Here is a 19,519-nt window from a genome sequence, read left to right as displayed (position 1 = left end):
GAGAGAGAGAGAGAGAGAGAGAGAGAGAGAGAGAGAGAGAGAGATCATCTGTTTCTTTCAAATAGGAAGTATAATGTAAGGACACAGATTCTATTGTGTCCACTGCCAAATCCCCAGCCTCTTAGGATGGTGGCTGGCAAGTGACAGGTAGTACATAGTGGCTGATTTAATGAAGGACTGGGGGGAAAATGACCTATAACCTGTCAGAAAATTGTTCAGTGTTATTATTTGTAGAATTTTGACCTGTTCTTTTCCCAAGAGATCCCTTCACTCAAATCTGGTGGCGTCCCTAATAACAATTGTTAACGCCTTCCTGTAAGCAGTGTTCATGTGACATGGCCGCGGTAGACCTAGGTAGGGGTGAGGTGGTGACAGCATCTGTCAATTTGTTACTTATCGGTCATTGGATCAGAAGACTACAAGGTAATTCAGGTTCTCTGATGATACCAATTCTTCATCATCAGTAATGGTTACTCCAGACTGGTGAAGATCTGTTCTGTTTTTTAGTAGTTCTAGAGAAGAAAAGTTTATTCTTTCATTGACACATCCATTTATGTATTTAGCATTTGGGCATCTGTTATGTGCGTGGTCACTGCTGCAGGAGGCACAGACTTGGCAGGGGTTGCCCACAAGGCTGGGGTCAGAGAAGGAGCAGAGATGCCTCCCTGGTTGCAGAAAGACCACCAAGCGTGTCCCAGAAAAGGGGAAGGGGCTCATCTATCCATATGTTGCTTTATTGGCGAAGTACTGGCAGCTCACGGAGGTGCGAGTTCTGGACCGTGGGTGTTGTTGGGGCAGAGTCCCCATGGTCTGGGAGAGCAGAGTAGGGTGCTGATGAGCATGTGACTAGGACAGGACGTGAGAGTTGGACAGGGCGCACCACTGACCAGCACTGAGGGACGGGTCAGACTGCCCAATGGTGTAAGCATTCCGGGTGCCACTTGTGCCCCCTTCTCCTTAGAATCAGAGTCTTGCTGCGGCCCTTTATACCAATTTCTTGATGTTGTGACACTTGAAAGTTCTAGTACTTTTATTCTTTTATTGGTTTTTATTTTTGAGAGAGACATAGAAACGGGGTGCAGATGGGGGAGGGGCATAGAGAGGGGGAGACACAGAATCTGAAATAGGCTCCAGGCTCTGAGCTGTGAGCACAGAGCCCGACGTGGGGCTTGAACTCACAAACCACAAGATCATGACCTGAGCTGGTCAGATATTTAACCAACTGAGCCACCTAGGCACCCCAGTATTTTTATTCTTTTAAACATTCCACAATATGTAAAGCGTTCCCAAGACTTAAAAAGTTTAAATTATTTTTGTTATCTAAAGTCATTTAAAGCCGTTGCCTCCTTAGACCCACATACACCTACCTGTCTTTCAATCCAGATTGTTTTCTCACATGTTTTTAAACAAGGAAAGAAAAGATAATGAGGCTTTTAATCTGTGACACTGGGATTTTCACTACAAGCCTTTTTGTTTTGCTTCGGTTTGGGTTGTTTTGTTTTCTCCTGATGAGGCAATTTTATTTTGTAGTGAGAAATTAGACCATAGTGACTAAAAGAAGCATGATTTCATTAAGTGGATGGTCCCCTTCAGTCAGCGACAATAAAAACACAGTAACATAGAGCAAAAGTCTCTTTCTGGAAGGCTGTTTTTATAAAGAGAGTGCCTCAGCCCTACAGTGCCCTTCATTCCCCTGTCGATGGAGTTTACACATTTGGGTGGAAAGTCTGGCCTGGTTTCTTCCTTGGGACATCCCATTGCATGTGTACATATAAATGTGTAATGACTAATTTAGACATCTTGTTCTTGTTAAATTAGGGAGCACTGTGTCCCCTGGAAATAATTTCTACTCTGACCCAGCATCAGTCTGGTAGAGAACTGTCCCCTTAGAATAGACTGTCCTAAACGGTAAGGGCTTTAAGGTTCCTGCTTTACGGTTTCTGTGTATGTTTGAAAACCCTGCCGTTTTCAACTCCATAAGGATGTTGTTACAAAGTGCTTGTTACAAAGTGTTTCACTTTTACTGTCAATTTCCCTTCCCAAGGAAACATACAAATTACTAGGCAAACATTTGTAGGAGATGAAGTGGCTGACTTGTAAAAACTTAGGAAGAAGAATCAATGCTTTCACTGTTGCAGTTTTAAATTTTGAAGCGTACACCTGCTGGCAGACTGGAGCGTGGGGGTCTGCGGCTGGTCAGAGTCTGGAGATTTCCATTCTAGGTTTGCTGCTCTGCATCCTCCACACCTGCTGGTGTTCCCCATTGCGCTGGCCACACGGGGCAGTCTCTCCCTCATAGGGTTCCGATGCACAGCAGTGGTTCCTTTTGCGACTTTAGATGCCACCTAGGACCCCCTCTGCCCCTCTCAACATTCCTGCCTGATAGTGTATTCTCCGTCTTCACGGCCCAGCAGACGAAAGCAAATGATAAAATTGTACCGTGGAGGGTCTTTTCACACAGAACTTGCTGTCTTTGTTCTTCGGGGAGGAGCAGCTTTATCAAATGCTACCGTGGCATCTGGGGATCTTGGCATCATTGCTCGTATTTGTGTCGAACATAAATTCGATATGAAGCCTGTGCAAGCGCTCTGTCAGAAACCACACTGGGATTCCGTTGCTGCGTGTCCACAGTAAACATTCAGGAAAGCGCGGAGGGCTGGGCCGGCAGTAAGGTGTCACGGCACTTAGCACGGTTAGCTTTCTTGCTTGTGTTTCAAAAAGGTAGTGATTACAATGGCTCCGCAGATGCCTTCCATGCCGACCCGGCCTTAGTCATCCGGAGACAGCTAGTCTAACCAGGTGAAAAGTGGAAGTTGAAAGAACTAAGTAAACTCAGCTATCTGAGTGTCCTTTGGCACCTAGCTTTTCCTAAACACAGTTGACGTTTGTCACTCACTACCTGACAGGTCATAGATGCCTACTAAAGAATATAGTGATTAAAGAAAACTAAGTAGCAAGGTTCAGGAGCCCCATGTCTTTTGGGAACCCATTCCTCTAAAATGTCAATGCTTGATCAGTATGAAAATTTGCGACATTGCATTCTCCGGATACTGATTTAAATTCCCAGGCAGTTTTGATAGCCACGTGTCGGGCTTCCTGGTTTAACAGTGTAGGAGCCATGCGGGCAGTGGGGCCCTGCGGTGCCTCCCGGAGGGGGGTTCACCTTCTCGAACATCATAGACAGACTGCTGATGCCAACAGGACACATAATAATGTGCAGCGTCTCTTTAAATCTTGATCACCTGAGACATCAGAGAAATGGGGTCCATCATTTTAAAGGAAAAAGGAACCCACAGTGGTGTTATTTGAGAGACCAGATTCTAAATGCCAGGCTTTGCCCGAATAGCACCCAAAAACCTATCCTGAGAGTGGTGTGTTTAGGTTTACAGGGGAAATTTAGGGGTTTGGTCATTTAATGGATCTTTTCTGTTGCACACATGTGACTGTCACCAAGAAATCCCCTCTCTGAGCATCCATTCATTCAGCAAAATGTAGTGAAGGCTCAGAAAGGCCAGAATTACTACAGAATATGTCACCAGAGCATTTCTTCTCTTTTTTGTTTGTTTGTTTGTTTGTTGTGGGTTTTTGTTTTTTTTGAGAGAGAGCAGGCAGGAGAGGGACAGACAGACGGGCAGAGGATCCAAAGCAGGCTGATAGCAGTGAGCCCAATGTAGGGCTCAAATTGCGAACTGTGAGATCGTGACCTGAGCCAAAGTCGGACACTCAACGGACCGAGCCCCCCTGGTGCCCCCAGAGTATTTATTTCTTAAACATTGTTACTATTTGGTAATGTCTTGGCCAGCTTATGGCCTTCTGGGAAAAGTCTAAGGTTTCCTATGCTATATGTTTAGGTATTCCTTTATGTCTGCTTCATTTTGTCTGTTTTCACCAAATGTTTACTCTGGGTTTATGTCTCCTGAACTTCAGTATTTCTTTTCCTGGCATTATCATCAATCTTTTTTTTTTTTTTTAATTATCCTAAACCCATTCTCTTCTGTGCCCACCAACACGATACTCAGAATGTCACACGCACGCTCCCTGGGTGATAAAGGACACTTATGGAAAAGATCACTGTGAAAATGACAGTCGGACAAAGGACTGAAGACCCTTGATATTTTAAATTCCTTCCTACCTTTAGCAACAGCAGCCTGCATGGCTGCCAATTTTGTCCTATAATTCTTGTGCTAATGTCCAACGTAATTAAATGGACAGATGCTAGGAAACATTTACTTTGAATGAAGCAGGAGAAATTACAAATTTTTCTAAGCCAACCATTAAAACATAGACATTTGGCTTTGGGCACCTGGCTGGCTCAGTCCGTTAAGCATCTGATTTCAGCTCAGGTCGTGATCTCATGATTCATAAGTTCTAGCCCCGCATTCAGCTCTGTGCTGACACCCCAGAGCCTAGAGCCTGCTTCAGATTCTGTTTTTCTCTCTCTCTCTCCTTAAAAATAAATAAACATGTTTTTTAATTTTAAAAAGATTAAAAAAATATAATATGGACATTTGGCATTTTAAAGAACTTTCTGTTTAGCTCACAACTAGCAACCCAAACTCTAATTATAGTATATGCTCACGAAAAGTCTAATCCGTCCAGCCAGCTGCAGTAGCCCTCATATTCTTCTTGTCATACAAAATTACACAGTCTCAGGAATGTGGTGCCTGTGTTCTTGGGGTATTAGTGAATCCTTTTTCCTTTTCACCTTTTGTGTCAAAAACCGCGCTGCTGGCTATTTGCTTTCATGCCTTGATCCCAAGAATGTTTTTGTCAACAGAATGCCGGACCTCAGTGCTGGGAATGTTAATACGTGACCTCAGCTGCCAAACTGGGCGAGCCATTCAGCGAGGCAAAATGCAGCTGCAAAAGCGGTTTTCATTGGGGCTGAAGCAGAAGATAATGTGTGTACGAAAAGGATGTTAGACGGCAGGATTTAAGCCCGCTAGCACATTCGCCCTTAAAATAAATTGAAGCGTGTTTCTCTAAACGAAATTCTGCCCACATGAAACCTGTTCAGTATGTTTCTGTCCCTGGGATTTTGCTGGAAAGCATTATTTCTCCTAAGAAAAATGCCCATGTACAACGTGAAACCCTAATAGCTCTTAAGGTTTATTTTAAATATAAAGAAGTGTTAATGAACGAATGGCCCAGACAGGAGTCTTTTGGTTTGCTTCCCAAAATAAAACCTTAAACTCCGGCCCATTACGTTCTTAATGACGTTCTCATCTTTTGAAGAACACCCAAAATAACACACAGGTTTATCACTGCAGGAGTTGCGGGCTTTCGGAGAACTTCCCCCAGTTTTTGGTGGTGTTTGTCTGATCGCCAAGTAATATTTCTAACCACAGGAGAAGAACGAAAACAGGCAGATTATAGGAGAGTGTGGCTCCCCGAGGGGGTGGTGCCGACCTCCGGCAAGTCGGCACACCTCCAGCAGGTGTCACTGTCTGCCAGTGATGGGAGGGCGGGTGCCCTTCATCCAGCCCGCCCCGGACTTTGAAAACCCGCTCTAGGACGTGTTCCACCTAAGTTTATCAAAACATTTACTTTTGAAGAACATGATTGCCGCGCTGACTACCTCTTCTTGCCCTCATGAATGTAAATTCACTGAAAAGAAAGTTAACATTACACTTACGTGAAATTTTACAGAGTATCGGAAAAATGGGAAATAATAGAACTTTGAAGGGCCACACATTTAGGAATTTGGGAAAATGTATGAATTTTTTTTATGTCTGTGCCGGAGTCCCTGGAGGATGCAGAGGGGTGAGCTCCAGGCTCCCCCTTGGAGCATTCCACTCTACATTGTACATGCCAAGAAAGGAACAGTTGTGAGAATAGTGTGAAGTCAGTACATCTTATTGGCATAACGATGCGACTCCTCAATGCACGGAAACCTGGCTCCCGATTTTCGGCCCTGACCCCCCCCAGCCGTATCGAAATCTCTGACCGTCCCTGTGTCGGGGGAGTTTGATATCAGCGCCGCCACGGGGTGCTCGTGAGATTTCAACATGACGGCAGAACACAGACGTGGGCAAATGTTTTCTGGAAAGGGCCTGATAGTATTTTAGGTTTTGTGGGTCATCCAGTCTCTGTCACAACTACTAACACTTGTGGTCCTGGCCCAAAGCTGCCTTGGATGGTTCGTAAACCAGTGAGCCTGCTGTGTGCCGGTGACCCTTCACCGACGAGAACGGGCAGCAAGCCGCATTCGGCCAGCCCCGCAGCCGTAGTCCGCCAACATCTAACATAACAGGTGCTCAGCGTGTCCGCTATAGTAGCGATCCCTCCATGTAGAATGTTACAGCAAATGAGCGACACCACAGAGTCACAAGTGATCAGTTGTTGGAGTGTTTGACAAGTCTGTGTTCTCATCCTTGCTGGCTTGTGGTCACCGACAGGGCACTTTTCCCTTCTTTGTCTTCTCTCAGCACAACTGATGCAGTAGTCTTAGTCTTCTTCGGGGGTAGGAGCAGGGCTAAGGGGACCCTGCAAAGTTACGTGAAAGGACTTTTTATTAGCTCGAATCCAAACGAGAACAGAGTTGGTGGGCTCTGCTTTGGTGCCTTGGATATTTGAAAGGCCGCCATTGCCTTCCATTCATGTAAGCTCTCCATTTTGTCTTTTCTCTCTCACTCGAGCGTATCAGCCCTGTTTAAAAAGTATATAATGATCCAGGATTCATTTTCAGGTTTCCAAACTTGGACAGTGGTCTCCCACTTTGGGAGTTTGATGACCCAGTGTATGCGGGGAGGTAAACGTTACTCTCTCCTTGTCTTGGGGAAGGACATCTACAGAAAGGAATCCCAGCCCTTGTTAAGTTCTCCCAAGCTGTAGGCCTGGGGCTCTGTCCGGGGGGGAAAGGAAGGTCCCAAAAACCCACCCTGTGTGTCTTCCTTCTTACTCATCAGACCTCCAACTTTGGTTTGAACTTGGCGTGATGGGGACAAAATCTGAATAAAATGGAGCCTAATAGTTTTACCCCCTTCTCCATTAAACAGTGTATGGTGCTCTTTTTAAATCCTTCATGTAAATTGCATACACTGAAAATTTGTACCTATATATAAACTGCAGTATATTTGTTGTGAAATATAAAAGGTTAAATTACTAGTTTACATTCTTCTTGGGGATTGCATTTTATATGTTCTAGTCATAATCAAATAATTATATAAGATTTTTAATGTGTGTACCTATAAACATTCAACTCATGCATATTCATAAGCTAGCTTCGTTTCTGTAATTTATTGTTGACCTTTCATATCAGTCTGTAGTTAGATTTTTAAAATATGACAGTTGAATGTGGGCTGTTTAGGGCAGACATAACCGAGGAGCCAGGCCTCACCTGGGTTTGAAGCTCAGCTCTGACCTTTGTGCGCTGTGGGCTTGACGCTTTAAAATAATTAATTGCATTTTACATTTTTTAAAATTATTATCTGAGGAAATGTCACGTCCTTAATTAGTCCTTGTTTTAGTTATGGCCAAATAGGATTGGGTTATATGACGTGCTAAGCCAGATTCTCCTAGAGTCTGGTACAGAACCAGAGTAGAGCCATTTAGTCACCTTATCACAATTAACCAAGAGATGCAAAAATAGGTACAAGATATAAGGTAAGAACAGTTTCAGGTGCTAAAATTTTAACACGTGTATGTAGGTCCTGGTATATTTTAGAGAAATTTCCTGTGCTTTTAAATTGACCAAGAGAGGGGCACCTGGGTGGCTCAGTTGGTTAAGCATCGGACTTCGACTCAGGTCATGATCTTACGGTTCATAAGTTCGAGCCCTGTGTCGGGCGCTGTGCTAACAGCCTTGGATTCTGTGTCTCCGTCTCTCTCTGTCCCTCCCCTGCTTGTGCTCTGTCTCTCTCTGCCTCTCAAAAATAAACATTAAGAAATTTTTTTTAAATAATAAATTTGACCAAGAGAAGTGTTGGATTTGGTCTCAAGAATTAATAGTTTCTTATTAAACAACAGGAAGGAAAAAATTGCGTAGCAGAAAGAGAAAAGTCTTTATGACTGTAAGAAGAACAGGGAGGTGGATTTCGTGCAAGCTCATCTCAATGAGACAGAATGTTAGTGTCCATAGAGGAAAGACCCTGGAGTACTGACAAATTGTTTACTTTATGCAGTTCTCCAAAAGATTGTTTTAGTCTCACAGAAAAGCTGCTGCCAAGGAACACAGAGACTTCCTGTGTACCCCTCACCTGGCCCCCCTTGTGTCAGCGTCTACCTAACCGCAGGGGGTTGCCAACCCTGAGAGACTCACCTCAGCTCCACGGCACCGACTAAAGGACAGAACTGACTCGAATCTCACCAGTGTTGCCACCATTGTCCTTTTCCTGTCCCAGGATCTCCTTCAGAATCCCACACTGCCCTTCGTGGTCATGTGTCCTTACGCTCTGCGGATGTGTTCTTCTGTCTCTGTTGTCTTTCGTGACCTAGACGTTTGTAGGAATACTGATCAGTTATTTTGTAGTGTTCACACTTCAGGGTTTTCCAATGGGTGCTCACGGTGGGATTGAGGTTGGCAGTATTAGGAAGGGGCCATAGGGTGGTTGTACTTTGCTTGGTGTTTGATATCGGGAGGTACCTTATATCAGTAGGCATTATTGGCCATGTTAACCTTTGTTATTTGGCTATGGAGACATCTTCCAGGGCTCTCTACTGTAAACTTCCTGTTGTTCCTGTTTTAAGTATTCAGTGCTGATGGGTGATGCTTTGAGGGTATGCATATGTCCTATTTCTACCTTGGTAGATCTTGCCTAGGGTATTACTAGGGTGTTCTAATTTATTAATTGCAGTTTTTCTGCAGGGAGAAGTTACCATTTCTCCAGTTGTTCTTTCATCCTTTTATGGACTCAAGGATATGTATTTTATTCTTGGGGTTATAATCAGTGTTATCGTGTTTCATTGTGTGCTCAAGTTCGCACTGGCCACTGAGAGCTCATTGAGGGCCATTCCTGTGGCCTTTCCACATGCCCATCTTTAGTTTTCTTTAAGAAGTTCCTTATTTTCTAGCACCCCAAGATGTTTCAACCCTGAAATCAACCCATTTCTTCAAGGACCTCCGGTTCTCTTACTGGAGAAGGGTACTCAGAAACCAAGATCTCGCTGGGTGGTGTGTTCATTGCTACTGACCTGTCACTGCTTCTAAGCCCTCTCAGGGGATGGCGCTAGGAGGTATGTGTACATGGGCTAACTCCTACTTATGCACCATTTCTGTATCTGTGTGTGTGAATACATAACGTGCACACACACACATATGCCATATACGTGAGTGAAACATGAGTCGATATGTATTTCCAATTCCAGGCCTGCACCACAGAGTTGATTCTGGCATTTTCTATCTCCTCCTTTTTCTTTGACCCACAATGAGGAACCTGGTCCTCATCTGCAGTGTGCTTACATATTTGTTCAACTCTAGTATTAATCAGTGAGCCAGTTCCCGAACTCTTAATCCACGCGAGAAGGACAGATAAGTCACAGCACAGTGTCTGTATGCAGTCCTGGTTGTCTTTAGCCTTCCCCTCACCTGGTCAGAACCCTCTTTGCTCAGGTCACTGAGAGTGGGCCCTTTCTTCCCGCCCCTGCGGAGCGGGGGTGTGGTTCACTTACACTTCAGTTAGCGCATCTGGCTCAGCTGGCATCTATCTTGGATTCTCCCCACATCCTCGCTGATGATGCTTTTCTTTGCATATCACTGAAGTTCACTTCGTGGTGTACCACTCACCGTGTGGCAGTCCTTGACGAATACATAGAATGGTAGTTCACCCCCACAGTTCCATCACCCCCAAATCTCCCCTACTGCCGTTCCTTTTTGGACCAATGCTTCTCCTACTCAGCAACTTCTAGCAACCACTGATCTCCTCCAGAGCACCATATAAAAGGAAAAAGAAAATGAGTTTTTTGGGTCTGGCTTCTTTCACTTAGCATAAGGCAAGTCAGAATTACCCATAGCTCACTTCTTTTTATTGGTAAGTCGTATTCCATTGTCTTGATGGGCCCTGGTGTGTTACCCACAGACCAGTCAAAAGATCTGTATTGCTGCTAGTATTTGTCAAATATGAATAAACTTGGTGTAAGACATTCATGGAGGCACCTCAGTGGCTCAGTTGGTTAAGCATCCGATTTCAGCTTCTTTCAGTCATGATCTCACAGTTTGTGAGTTCCAGCCCCACATCCAGCTCTCTGCCATCAGCACAGAGCCTGCTTTGGATACTCTGTCTCCCTCTCTCTCTGCCCTTCCCCCATATTCTTTCCCTCTCTCTCTCAAAAGTAAATAAACATTTAAAACATATATATATTCATCCGCCTCAAAGTATTTCTAACCTTTCTTTGAGGTTAGGATTGTTTAGAAAAATGTAAGTCTGTAATATTGGAAGATTTCCAGGTATCTTTTGATTACTGATTTCTAGTTTAATTCTGTTTTCATCTGAAAATATACTCTGACTTTTATTAACTTAAATGTGTTGAGGTTTGCTATGTAGCTTTGAATATGGCATATATTGGTGAACATTCCGTGTATACTTATAAGGAAAGCATAGTGAGTGTGTTGTTGGTTTGAATGTTCTAGAATTGTCAACTGGGACTAGTTAATTGACCGTGTTTTTCGGGTCTTCTCTGTTGTCACTGATTTTCTGTAAGCCTGTTCCATCAATTACTGAGAGTGGCATGTGAAGATCTTCACCTATAATTGTGGATTGGTTTATTACTGTTCTCAGGTTTAGCCTCATTTACTCGGAGGCTCTGGTTTAGTTGATACACATTTAGGATTGTATGTCTTTTATCATGATGTAATGTCCCTGTAGTCTTTGTTCTGAAATCTACTTTGTCCGGTATTAATACAGTTTTTCCAGCTGTAATTTAGTTAATGTTGTAAGGTGTATCTTTCTCCAGACTTGACTTTCAATCTCCGTATGCCCTTCTGTTTAAAATGGGTTTCTTGTATACAGTATGCATAGTTGGCACTTACTTGTTTAATCCAGTCTCTTAGTTTCTCTATTTTAATTCAGGTATTAGACCTGAATTCCTTGCAATGTTATTTTTCATGTAGTAGAATAAAATCTACCATCTTGCCACTTGGGATTTTTTTTTAACTTAGTGTTTTTTTTTTTTTTTATGACTTAATTGAACTTTTTTTTTTTTATGATTCTGTGTTATCTCCTCCTTGACTGGTTATTTATACCTTGCTTTATTTTGTTATTTATATCAGTTGTATTTTATCTCTTCCTTGACTTTGTTACTTATACCTTTTTAAAAAGGTATAGAAAAATGTAAGTCTGTAATATTGGAAGATTTCCAGGTATCTTTTGATTACTGATTTCTAGTTTAATTCTGTTTTCATCTGAAAATATACTCTGACTTTTATTAACTTAAATGTGTTGAGGTTTGCTTCAGATAACGGTATGTTACTTCACATGCGGCATAGAGACTTTGTAATGGTGTTTTCACAACACCGTGCTCTTGTTTTCCTACCCTGTACGTTTACCAGAGCTGTAAACACACGGTACATTGTGACTCTGCAGATGTGCAGCTGTCTTTTAGAGCAAACAATTAAAACCGTATAGAAGGAATCTTTATTCTACTTCTGATACTCTTCCATTTTTTTGTATAGATCCACATTCCCTTCTGATAGGATGTCCTCTCTGCCTAAAGGGTTTCCTTGAACATTTATTGTCAAGTAGGTCTGCTGGCAGTGAATCCCTTCAGTTTATATTTTTCTAAGAAAGTCTGCATTTCTCCTTAATCTTTGAAAATTATTTCCAGTGAGCATACAATTCTGGGGTTGTCCATTTTCTTGTTGTCACTGTTACTTTGTTTTTCACTGGTAGCATTTCATTGTATCATTTCCATCTCCCAGCTGAAATTCCTACTGGACACTGGGGGTTGTCCACAAGCCTTTAACCCATCAATTATTTTGAATTCTCTGATGCTTCTAACCTCTGTGTCCTACCCAACTGCTTCTGGTAGCTTTTAATCTTCTGCGTATATTTTTTTTCTGCCTTTTCATATGTCTCGTAATTTTTGTTATGAAAGCTAGACATCTTATGTAAGACAGTAGAGACTATGTAAATAGGCTTCCTGCCTCTTAACAGGTGTACCTCTCCTGCTGGGCCTTTAGGTTGGGTGTTAAGAATTTTTTTAGTTAGAAGTGGGGCTGAGTGAGAAAGAGATATTATAGGTAAGACGGCAAGCCTTCTAGCACCAGAGGCTTCAGATTCCTCTAGAGATAACTTGTCTTTGTGGGAGGAGGGGTTGATTAGGAGAGCAATGCCCATTTCAGTCCCAGTTTTAGGTGTCTCAGTGAGGGTCATTCTACACATCTCCTGTCCCTCTCCCTGCAGTTTTTGGCTGTTACCTGTCACTTAAAGGTCTTAGCTTGGCATTAAGGGGTGAGGAAGAAGACAGGACGCCATTGTGTTCTGATTCAGCCTTAGACTTCCACGTGCGCCATGTTCTTAGGTTTCTGGGCCGTGGCACTCGTGTTCTCCAACCACTCCCTCAGCTGTTGTTGGGGACTCAGCTGCTAATCTTGTCCCTCCTCAAGGAGTAGAGCTGGGTTTTTTCTCCTGTTCACTGCAGTGAGTTTTCACCAGGTTCCTGAGGGCTGCAATGCTTGTGCCCTTCCCTTCACAGTGCTTCTCCCTAACGGGGAGACAGGAAGTGGATCCAGGTGGAATGTCTTGTCCCTTCTCTGTGGCTACTGCTCCTGTCCCCCAGATCTGGACAACAGTGGGTACTTAACACGCTTCCCTGTGAGGACTTGGATGGGGCTCAAGGCATAGAGCCTGCAGGAGAGTGTCTCTTCAGAGGACTCACCCGGTGCTGCCTGTCCATACTTGGCTTTGACCAACCTATCAGCTGTTTAGCAGAACCTTCCTGGCCAGTGTCTCCCTGCACACACCCCAGATGAGGCTGCTTCTCTCTCCTCTCTTCCCGCAGATACCATCTCTGCTCCCTGTTTGGAATGTCTGACTGACTGGGACCCCAGCTTTACCAGGAACATTGAAAAAGTCACAAATATGAAATTAGGCCATTCTCTTTTAAGATAGAGTAAAACTTTTTAGGGTAAAGCACATCTCACCCTAGTCAGACTTAGGAGCCGGGCTGACCTCTGGCGAAATCAGCCCCGCGTCCAGTAACCTGTTCCCCTAGGTCATCTCATGTCTTCGGACTTTTTTCCATTTTCCCCTCAGTCTCTAAAAATGTCAGATTTGGCACTGGTGTAGCAAATTCAGAACAGATTGGGACTGACTCTCCAACTTTAGAATGTCAGACATCTAGGGTATAGGAGAGCTGTCTGTGAGGCAGGAGGCAGGGCATTTATGCACAAATCACCCATTCCCTCTCTCGCACAGGCACCTGGTGGGATTCAGTATATTCACGTTATCACAAAAAAAGCAGAACCCTCAAAGCCAAAAGCATATGAAATCATGCATTAAAGTAACCTAAATGTTTCGTCCTTAAATATTTTAATTGTAGAAGTAACATGTGCTTGAGACAGACAAAATAAAAGTTCTAATCCCTTCCATCCTCTCGAATAATCACCCTCCAATGGTTTGGTGTTGATCCTTTGGAGACTTTTCCCTAAGAACTTATCTTTGTAATATAGAAGGAGTAATAAAATAAATGAATATGTAGGCCATTTGGAATATGCAGGAAACAAACCAGCTGCTTACTTCTGTATATTCTTCCCACTCGGAAAGTATACCTAAGTGCAGAATGCTAAAAGTATGTGTAAGTGACGGAACGTTTCGCAGCTTAAGCTGACTATGTTCTGATACCTTCTTTATTATAGCGCAGTACCAAAGATTTGGGCGAGAGCTTTTGCACTCATCCATTTAATTTTTTAAAGTTTATTAGCTTTCTAATGGGAAGAACCTCTCCTTTTGTAAGATTTTGAACAGATAAAAATTTAAACCCAATTCCACGTGAACTTATGAAAATAGTCCCTAGACCTTCTTGAATCTTCTTTGTGAAACACAGTCCCATGTGACATTATGAGGCAGATCCTAATGACTCTTATGAGTTAATGTTCCTCTTCCTGTGAGGAGTGAGTTGGATTATCATATGGAAAAAAATGACAGGACAATTTAGCACCTCTCAGTAAAAAGAAAAAGGTAGAAGTCTTAAGTATTAGAGAATATTACTACCCAGGGGAAAATGGCAACCTGTCTAAAATACTATCCAAATATTAATTCACATATTGGATATAATTATCAAATGAAATTATTTGGCTTACAAATCTGAATGCCAACAGTTTGTTTTGCTTTTGTTTTAGTTTGTTCCAAAGAGATCCAGAGAGGCAGCTAGAGTTCAAGAAGAGTTGTATTGAACTCTGTCAATTTTTTTTAATATCTTTCCATCTTCTTTAATTGTGAGGCCTTTATTTCTGATTTTCTTGAAATGTTACCCTTGTCTGTCTAACCTTCCGAGGCCCATTTCATATTCTGCATCCCTCACAAGTGTCCTGGCCACGCCAGTCTCTGTCAGCGCCTCGCTTCTCTGGTTCCTGGCCTGACCGACTTACTATTCCCCAAACCACCCTCCTCGGCTAAACCGTGGGCTTTCTGGGGGTAGAGCCCTTGTCTGTTTAGTCCTCACAGCATTGCTAAGCTTATAAAAAAGTAAAAGGCCACGCCATAGAGCTATAACATAGCCTCTTGGTTGTTTTTATTAGATGAAAAGCAAAGATTTGGTTTTGACCGGTCTGGATATGACCTTGAGGAATCGGATGGCCCGGATGAGGATGACAACGACAATGAAGATGATGATGAAGACAGTCAGGCTGAATCTGTCTTGTCAGCAGCCCCGTCCGTTACGGCCAGCCCACAGCATCTTCCATCCAGAGGCAGCCTCCAGGATCCTGGGGGTGCAGAGGAGGACATCCAGATCACCGACTGCTTTTCTGGGGTGCACACGGACCCGATGGACGTTCTGCCCAGAGCCTTGCCCACCAAGATGACCGTACTTAGCGCGGTGCAGTCAGACCAGAGCACAGGGACAGAGCCTCCTGTGAAGACCAGGCAGCACGCCGCCAAAGACGGAGAAGGCACGGCTACTCCTGTAGACTCTTCTAGGTCACCTGAAGCTACACCCAGGTCCCCGTGTCACCAGATGTCTGTAGACTACCCTGAAGCGGAAGAGATTCTGGGAAGTTCTACTTTAACACAGGTAAATGTTTTCTTGTATGGTTTCCCCAGAGAGGGATCCTAATGGCTTAAGAAAATAATCTACTGAAAATTTTTTATTTATGGCTCAGTCAGTTGGTGTAAGCCTAAATGTTGGTTGTATATAAAGGTAAAGGACATGTATGTCCCTCAGATTCTTGCTAGGTATTTTGAATCAGAGTTCACATATTGTATCCTAAATCTGTGAAAGAACCAAATGGTTCTTTAAAAACACACTTTTTTTTTTTTTTAATACGTATGTTCCCATTGGGAACATGAATCTTGAGACCTATTTACCCCCTTGCTTGCCCGGAGCTGTTTTTCCACTGGCACAGATATGATGGATTTGCACAAAATTATCCAACCATTCTGCGCTCTGCCTCTCTATGCCAGACAGCGACCAGTGTCTGGCAAAGTTAATGTGACCCCAAAAAATGTATCAAGTGGTTCACTTTGCTCGAATGATGAAATTGCCGTGACGGCTTCAGAACGCTTCCTGCCAGAGAACCAGCTCGGACCCGGGCGGCGGAAAGCCAGCCTATGTGCACTTTCACTCCTGGTGGCTGGTGAGGAAGGTTCAGTTCTCTGACGAATACATTCACACCACTGACCTCTTGTGTCTCTTAACCTTCTCTTACATATTGATGTAAGGCCGTAGGGTTTACTTCTAAATGTGGCAGATCTTGTTTGCTAGATAACACTGGAGAAAAATAAAAAGTCTGTGAAAGCTCAGATTTCTATAGACTATTCCAAATTAATATAGTTTAACGTAATTGCATTAACATTTAAATTAGATTCGCTATTTAAATTAAATTAGTCTATAAATTAATGTAGCTCTGTAATGTAGCTGTAATCAAGAAGAAATCAAATATTTAGATGATAATCTTGGGCAGAAGGGAGCTTGGCAAGACTTAACCCTTCTCATTGCTTCCAGACTGATCACCTGTGTGCTCAGCTTCTCTATCCCCAGATCACTTACATACTTTCCAGGCCTGGAAATCTGGTTTTCAGTAGACCTTTCACAAACGGAAGGGAAGGAATGGAGTGAGAGGAGGGGAGGGGAGGGAAGAGAACGGAACAAGGAAGGAATTGGTCACCTGTGCTCTCAGCTTCTCTATCCCAAAATTACCTACATAGCTGCCTGTGTCTGGAAATCTGATTTTCAATAGACATTTCATAAACTTAGGAAGGGAGGGAGAAGGGAAGGAAAGAAGGAAGGAGGAAGGAAATTTGCAGAAATGCAAAGTATTCTCTGCAGTGCATTGCTGTTACTTGCACTAGAGATTAAAGGCATAATAGATTTTTTCGTTGGGGATTTCTTTTTTACATTGAAGACCTCATTTTTTAGCAAGCCTGTAATTTGTATGCGAATATACATGCTTTCACCTCATTAGGAAGAATAGATTATTTACGCCAGCAGTTTCGCCCTGCAACAGAGAAAGCCGTGCTGCAAAGGGGTTTTGTGTGCTGTCTTTCAGAGCGTGGCATCTGGGAGACCGCCCCCTCCCACAACCGAGCACGGCCGTCACCCAGCAGTAGGGGCTCCCTCGGGGGCCTCGCCTCAGCCCGATGCCCAAGAGCAGAAGCAGCAAGTGAGCCTCCAGCCGCCCCGGGGCCTGCCCTCTCCGCAGACGCACCTGTTCAGCCACCTCCCTCTGCATTCTCAGCAGCAGTCCAGGACCCCTTACAACATGGTTCCCGTCGGGGGGATCCACGTGGTCCCCGCAGGCCTCACGTACTCCACGTTCGTGCCCATCCAGGCGGGGCCTGTGCAGCTCACGATCCCCGCCGTCAATGTGATTCACAGAACTGTGGGCCCCGCCGGGGATCCAGTCGCCGAAGTTTCGGGCACCCCCAGCCCCGCGGGCATGGCCGAGTTGAGCGGCGTGGTGCCGTGCATTCCCATCGGCCAAATCCGCGTGCCGGGCCTTCAGAACCTCGGGACGCCGGCCTTGCAGCCGCTCCCGTCGCTGGGCGTGGAGACCGTCAACATCCTGGGACTCGCCAACACCAACGTGGCCCCGCAGGTGCACCCGCCGGGGCTGGCGCTTAGCGCCGTCGGCCTGCAGGTTCTTGCCGCCAGCCCCTCACCACAGAGCAGCCCCACCCCGCAGGCGCACGTGCCAGGCCTCCAGATCCTCAACATCGCCTTGCCGACTTTGATCCCCTCTGTCGGTCAAGTGCCCGCCGCCGAGGCACCGGGGGCCCCCGAGATGCCGCCCACCCAGCCCCGGGTGCGGGAGGCGGCCCCTAGGCCGTCCTCGGGAGCCGGTGTGGATCAGGGCGGTGGGGCCTTGTCTCCTCAGGCGTCTCCCCCGGGCCAGCAGGAAAGTGCACAACACGGCCCCGATCCGCCTGCCCCCACGAGAGACCACGGCAGGCCCGACGGCTCTAGGAACGTGGACGCGAGGAAGGCCGCCCCGGTGAATCACGGGAAGCCCAGGCACGAGCCCGCACCCCTGCAGGGCAATCCCGCCGCCCCAGCCGAGCCTCTGCTGAAGGCACGTCCCGATGCTTCCCGGGAGCTGTGCGTCCTGCGGACTCGCTCCCCTGACGGGCAGGCGCCCAGGCCCACGGCGCCACCCCGACGGCAGGCCGCTGCGCAGTTCAGCGACGTCAGCAGCGACGACGACGAGGACCGGCTAGTGATAGCCACCTAGGGGGGCAGGGCTTGGGGTTGGGTTAGGTTCGGGTTGGGGGTGGGGTTTTGTTTTGTTTTTGTTTATTTTTATATAACACTTAAAGGTTTCTTTGAAAACCCTCCTTTCCTTAAAGCACATTTTTCTGACATAAACTCATGACTAATCTTTGTGCAATCATGAACTTTTGACCAATAATTGTTGTTTTTGTGTCTGCTCCAGCCATTTTTGTACATGTTGTATAGACACTTGTGCCTTTTAGGAGTTTATGTTTAGAAGCTGTACAGATTGTTGAATATCTATATACATAAAATATATATTATATATGTATATGAAAACCAGGTAGTTATTTGTGTTTAGAAAAAAAAACCCTGTCAAATAAATCAAATGATTAAATTATATGTTGCACTGTTAAATATAAATTTTTATGGCTGTGGGGCAGAGTTTCTGTGTATAAATTAGTATGTAAACTCCATATTTATTGTATTCATATTAGTCTTTGAAAATGGGTCTGTCCTTCCTGTGTAAGACGGTAACTTTACACTTCCGACAGATTTTCCGTGTCATGAAATGTTTCAGTAAAATATTGTTTACTGACTTTACCTTCGCCTTAGTCGTGCCTTCTTTATATATCCGGTGATCAGTCATCTGTATTCAGAAAATAGCCAAAGGTCACATTCTGTCCACGCCTACCCTAACCCTTAGTTTTGAGAAAGGAGGGCTTTCCTGGTGTTAGTACCGAATGAAACTCCGTGAAATGCACACAACTGTGAGGCGTAATTTCACAGTGATTGACTCTCAGAAGGTTCGGTACTTAACTCTTTTTGTAAATACATAGAGCATACAGCCTGGAATGGGCCAAGCTCCCCAGTGCAGGTGGGACGAGTTCTGGTACACATAAACTAGGTTGGTTACAAAACAATTGTCCTAAGAACTTGCGTGCTCCACCCCCAGGTCTGTCCAGTAGCCACGTGCTCTTCTTTCCTCCCCACTAAGTCCCACTCGGTCCCGCTCCCAGAGCTCTCTGACCAGTACCAAAACACAGAGGGCCCGAGATTGACAGAAGAACCAAAGTCAGACTGCCACTAAATCACCTGCGTGATTCTCTTTAGAAACGATGCTTTCCTGCCGTGGGAGGCTTAACTGTCCTTACTCATTCAGAAAAAAATCAGCTCCCTTTGCAGTGATTGGCACTGTCACTGTTACAAATGCTAGATTTGTGAGAAAGTGTTCTAATGTTGGAATTGAATATGTCACATATCATGAAGACCGTGTATTCTCATGTTTTAAAGGCCTCCTTTGGGTAGATACCAGGGCTAGGAAGCCGTTAAGACCACAGACCTTTGGGGGGAAATAATCTAAGGAATTTGGGGACCTGTTGTTCATGAGCCCCTGCTTCCTGTGACTTTGGGAAAGGCATCTGCCATCGTGGTTTGTATGCCCTAAGCCTAAGTTCTCTCTAGAATGCAGTCTGGCAGCTGGAGGCTTTGATGGGTCTGTGATGCTTTTGACGCATGCTTAAATTTTCATTTATACTTACTGACAGATTAAGTAACAAAATTTTCAAAAAATGAAAAAACACTTTATATTCCAAGATAGAGTTGAAAACAATTCTGGAAGCTTCTAATTATATCAATATGTCAACATTGTTGTTGAAAATCAGGTCCATTATCCATCACATACCTCAAAATCAATGTTTTAACTTCATGTCATGCT

The 19,519-nt window shown here is 44.5% G+C and overlaps 1 protein-coding gene across 3 annotated transcripts in view; it reads left to right on the top strand.

Annotated features, from left to right (window-relative positions):
• HIVEP1 (human immunodeficiency virus type I enhancer binding protein 1) overlaps nucleotides 1–18,405 on the top strand; it is a 143,537-nt gene extending 125,132 nt beyond the window's left edge. For all 3 annotated transcript variants that reach the window (XM_029943427.1, XM_029943425.1, XM_029943426.1), the window contains 2 exons: nucleotides 14,675–15,168; nucleotides 16,643–18,405. In XM_029943427.1, coding sequence (XP_029799287.1) covers nucleotides 14,675–15,168; nucleotides 16,643–17,824 — 1,676 coding nt within the window. In that variant the 3' untranslated portion in view covers nucleotides 17,825–18,405. The remainder of the gene's footprint in view (nucleotides 1–14,674; nucleotides 15,169–16,642) is intronic.
• Nucleotides 18,406–19,519: the final 1,114 nt, after the last annotated feature.

Source organism: Suricata suricatta, chromosome 7 (assembly GCF_006229205.1).
Source record: "Suricata suricatta isolate VVHF042 chromosome 7, meerkat_22Aug2017_6uvM2_HiC, whole genome shotgun sequence".
NCBI lineage: Eukaryota > Metazoa > Chordata > Mammalia > Carnivora > Herpestidae > Suricata > Suricata suricatta.
The sequence above is the reverse complement of the archived record's forward strand: the minus strand, read 5'-3'. Positions and strand labels throughout refer to the sequence as shown.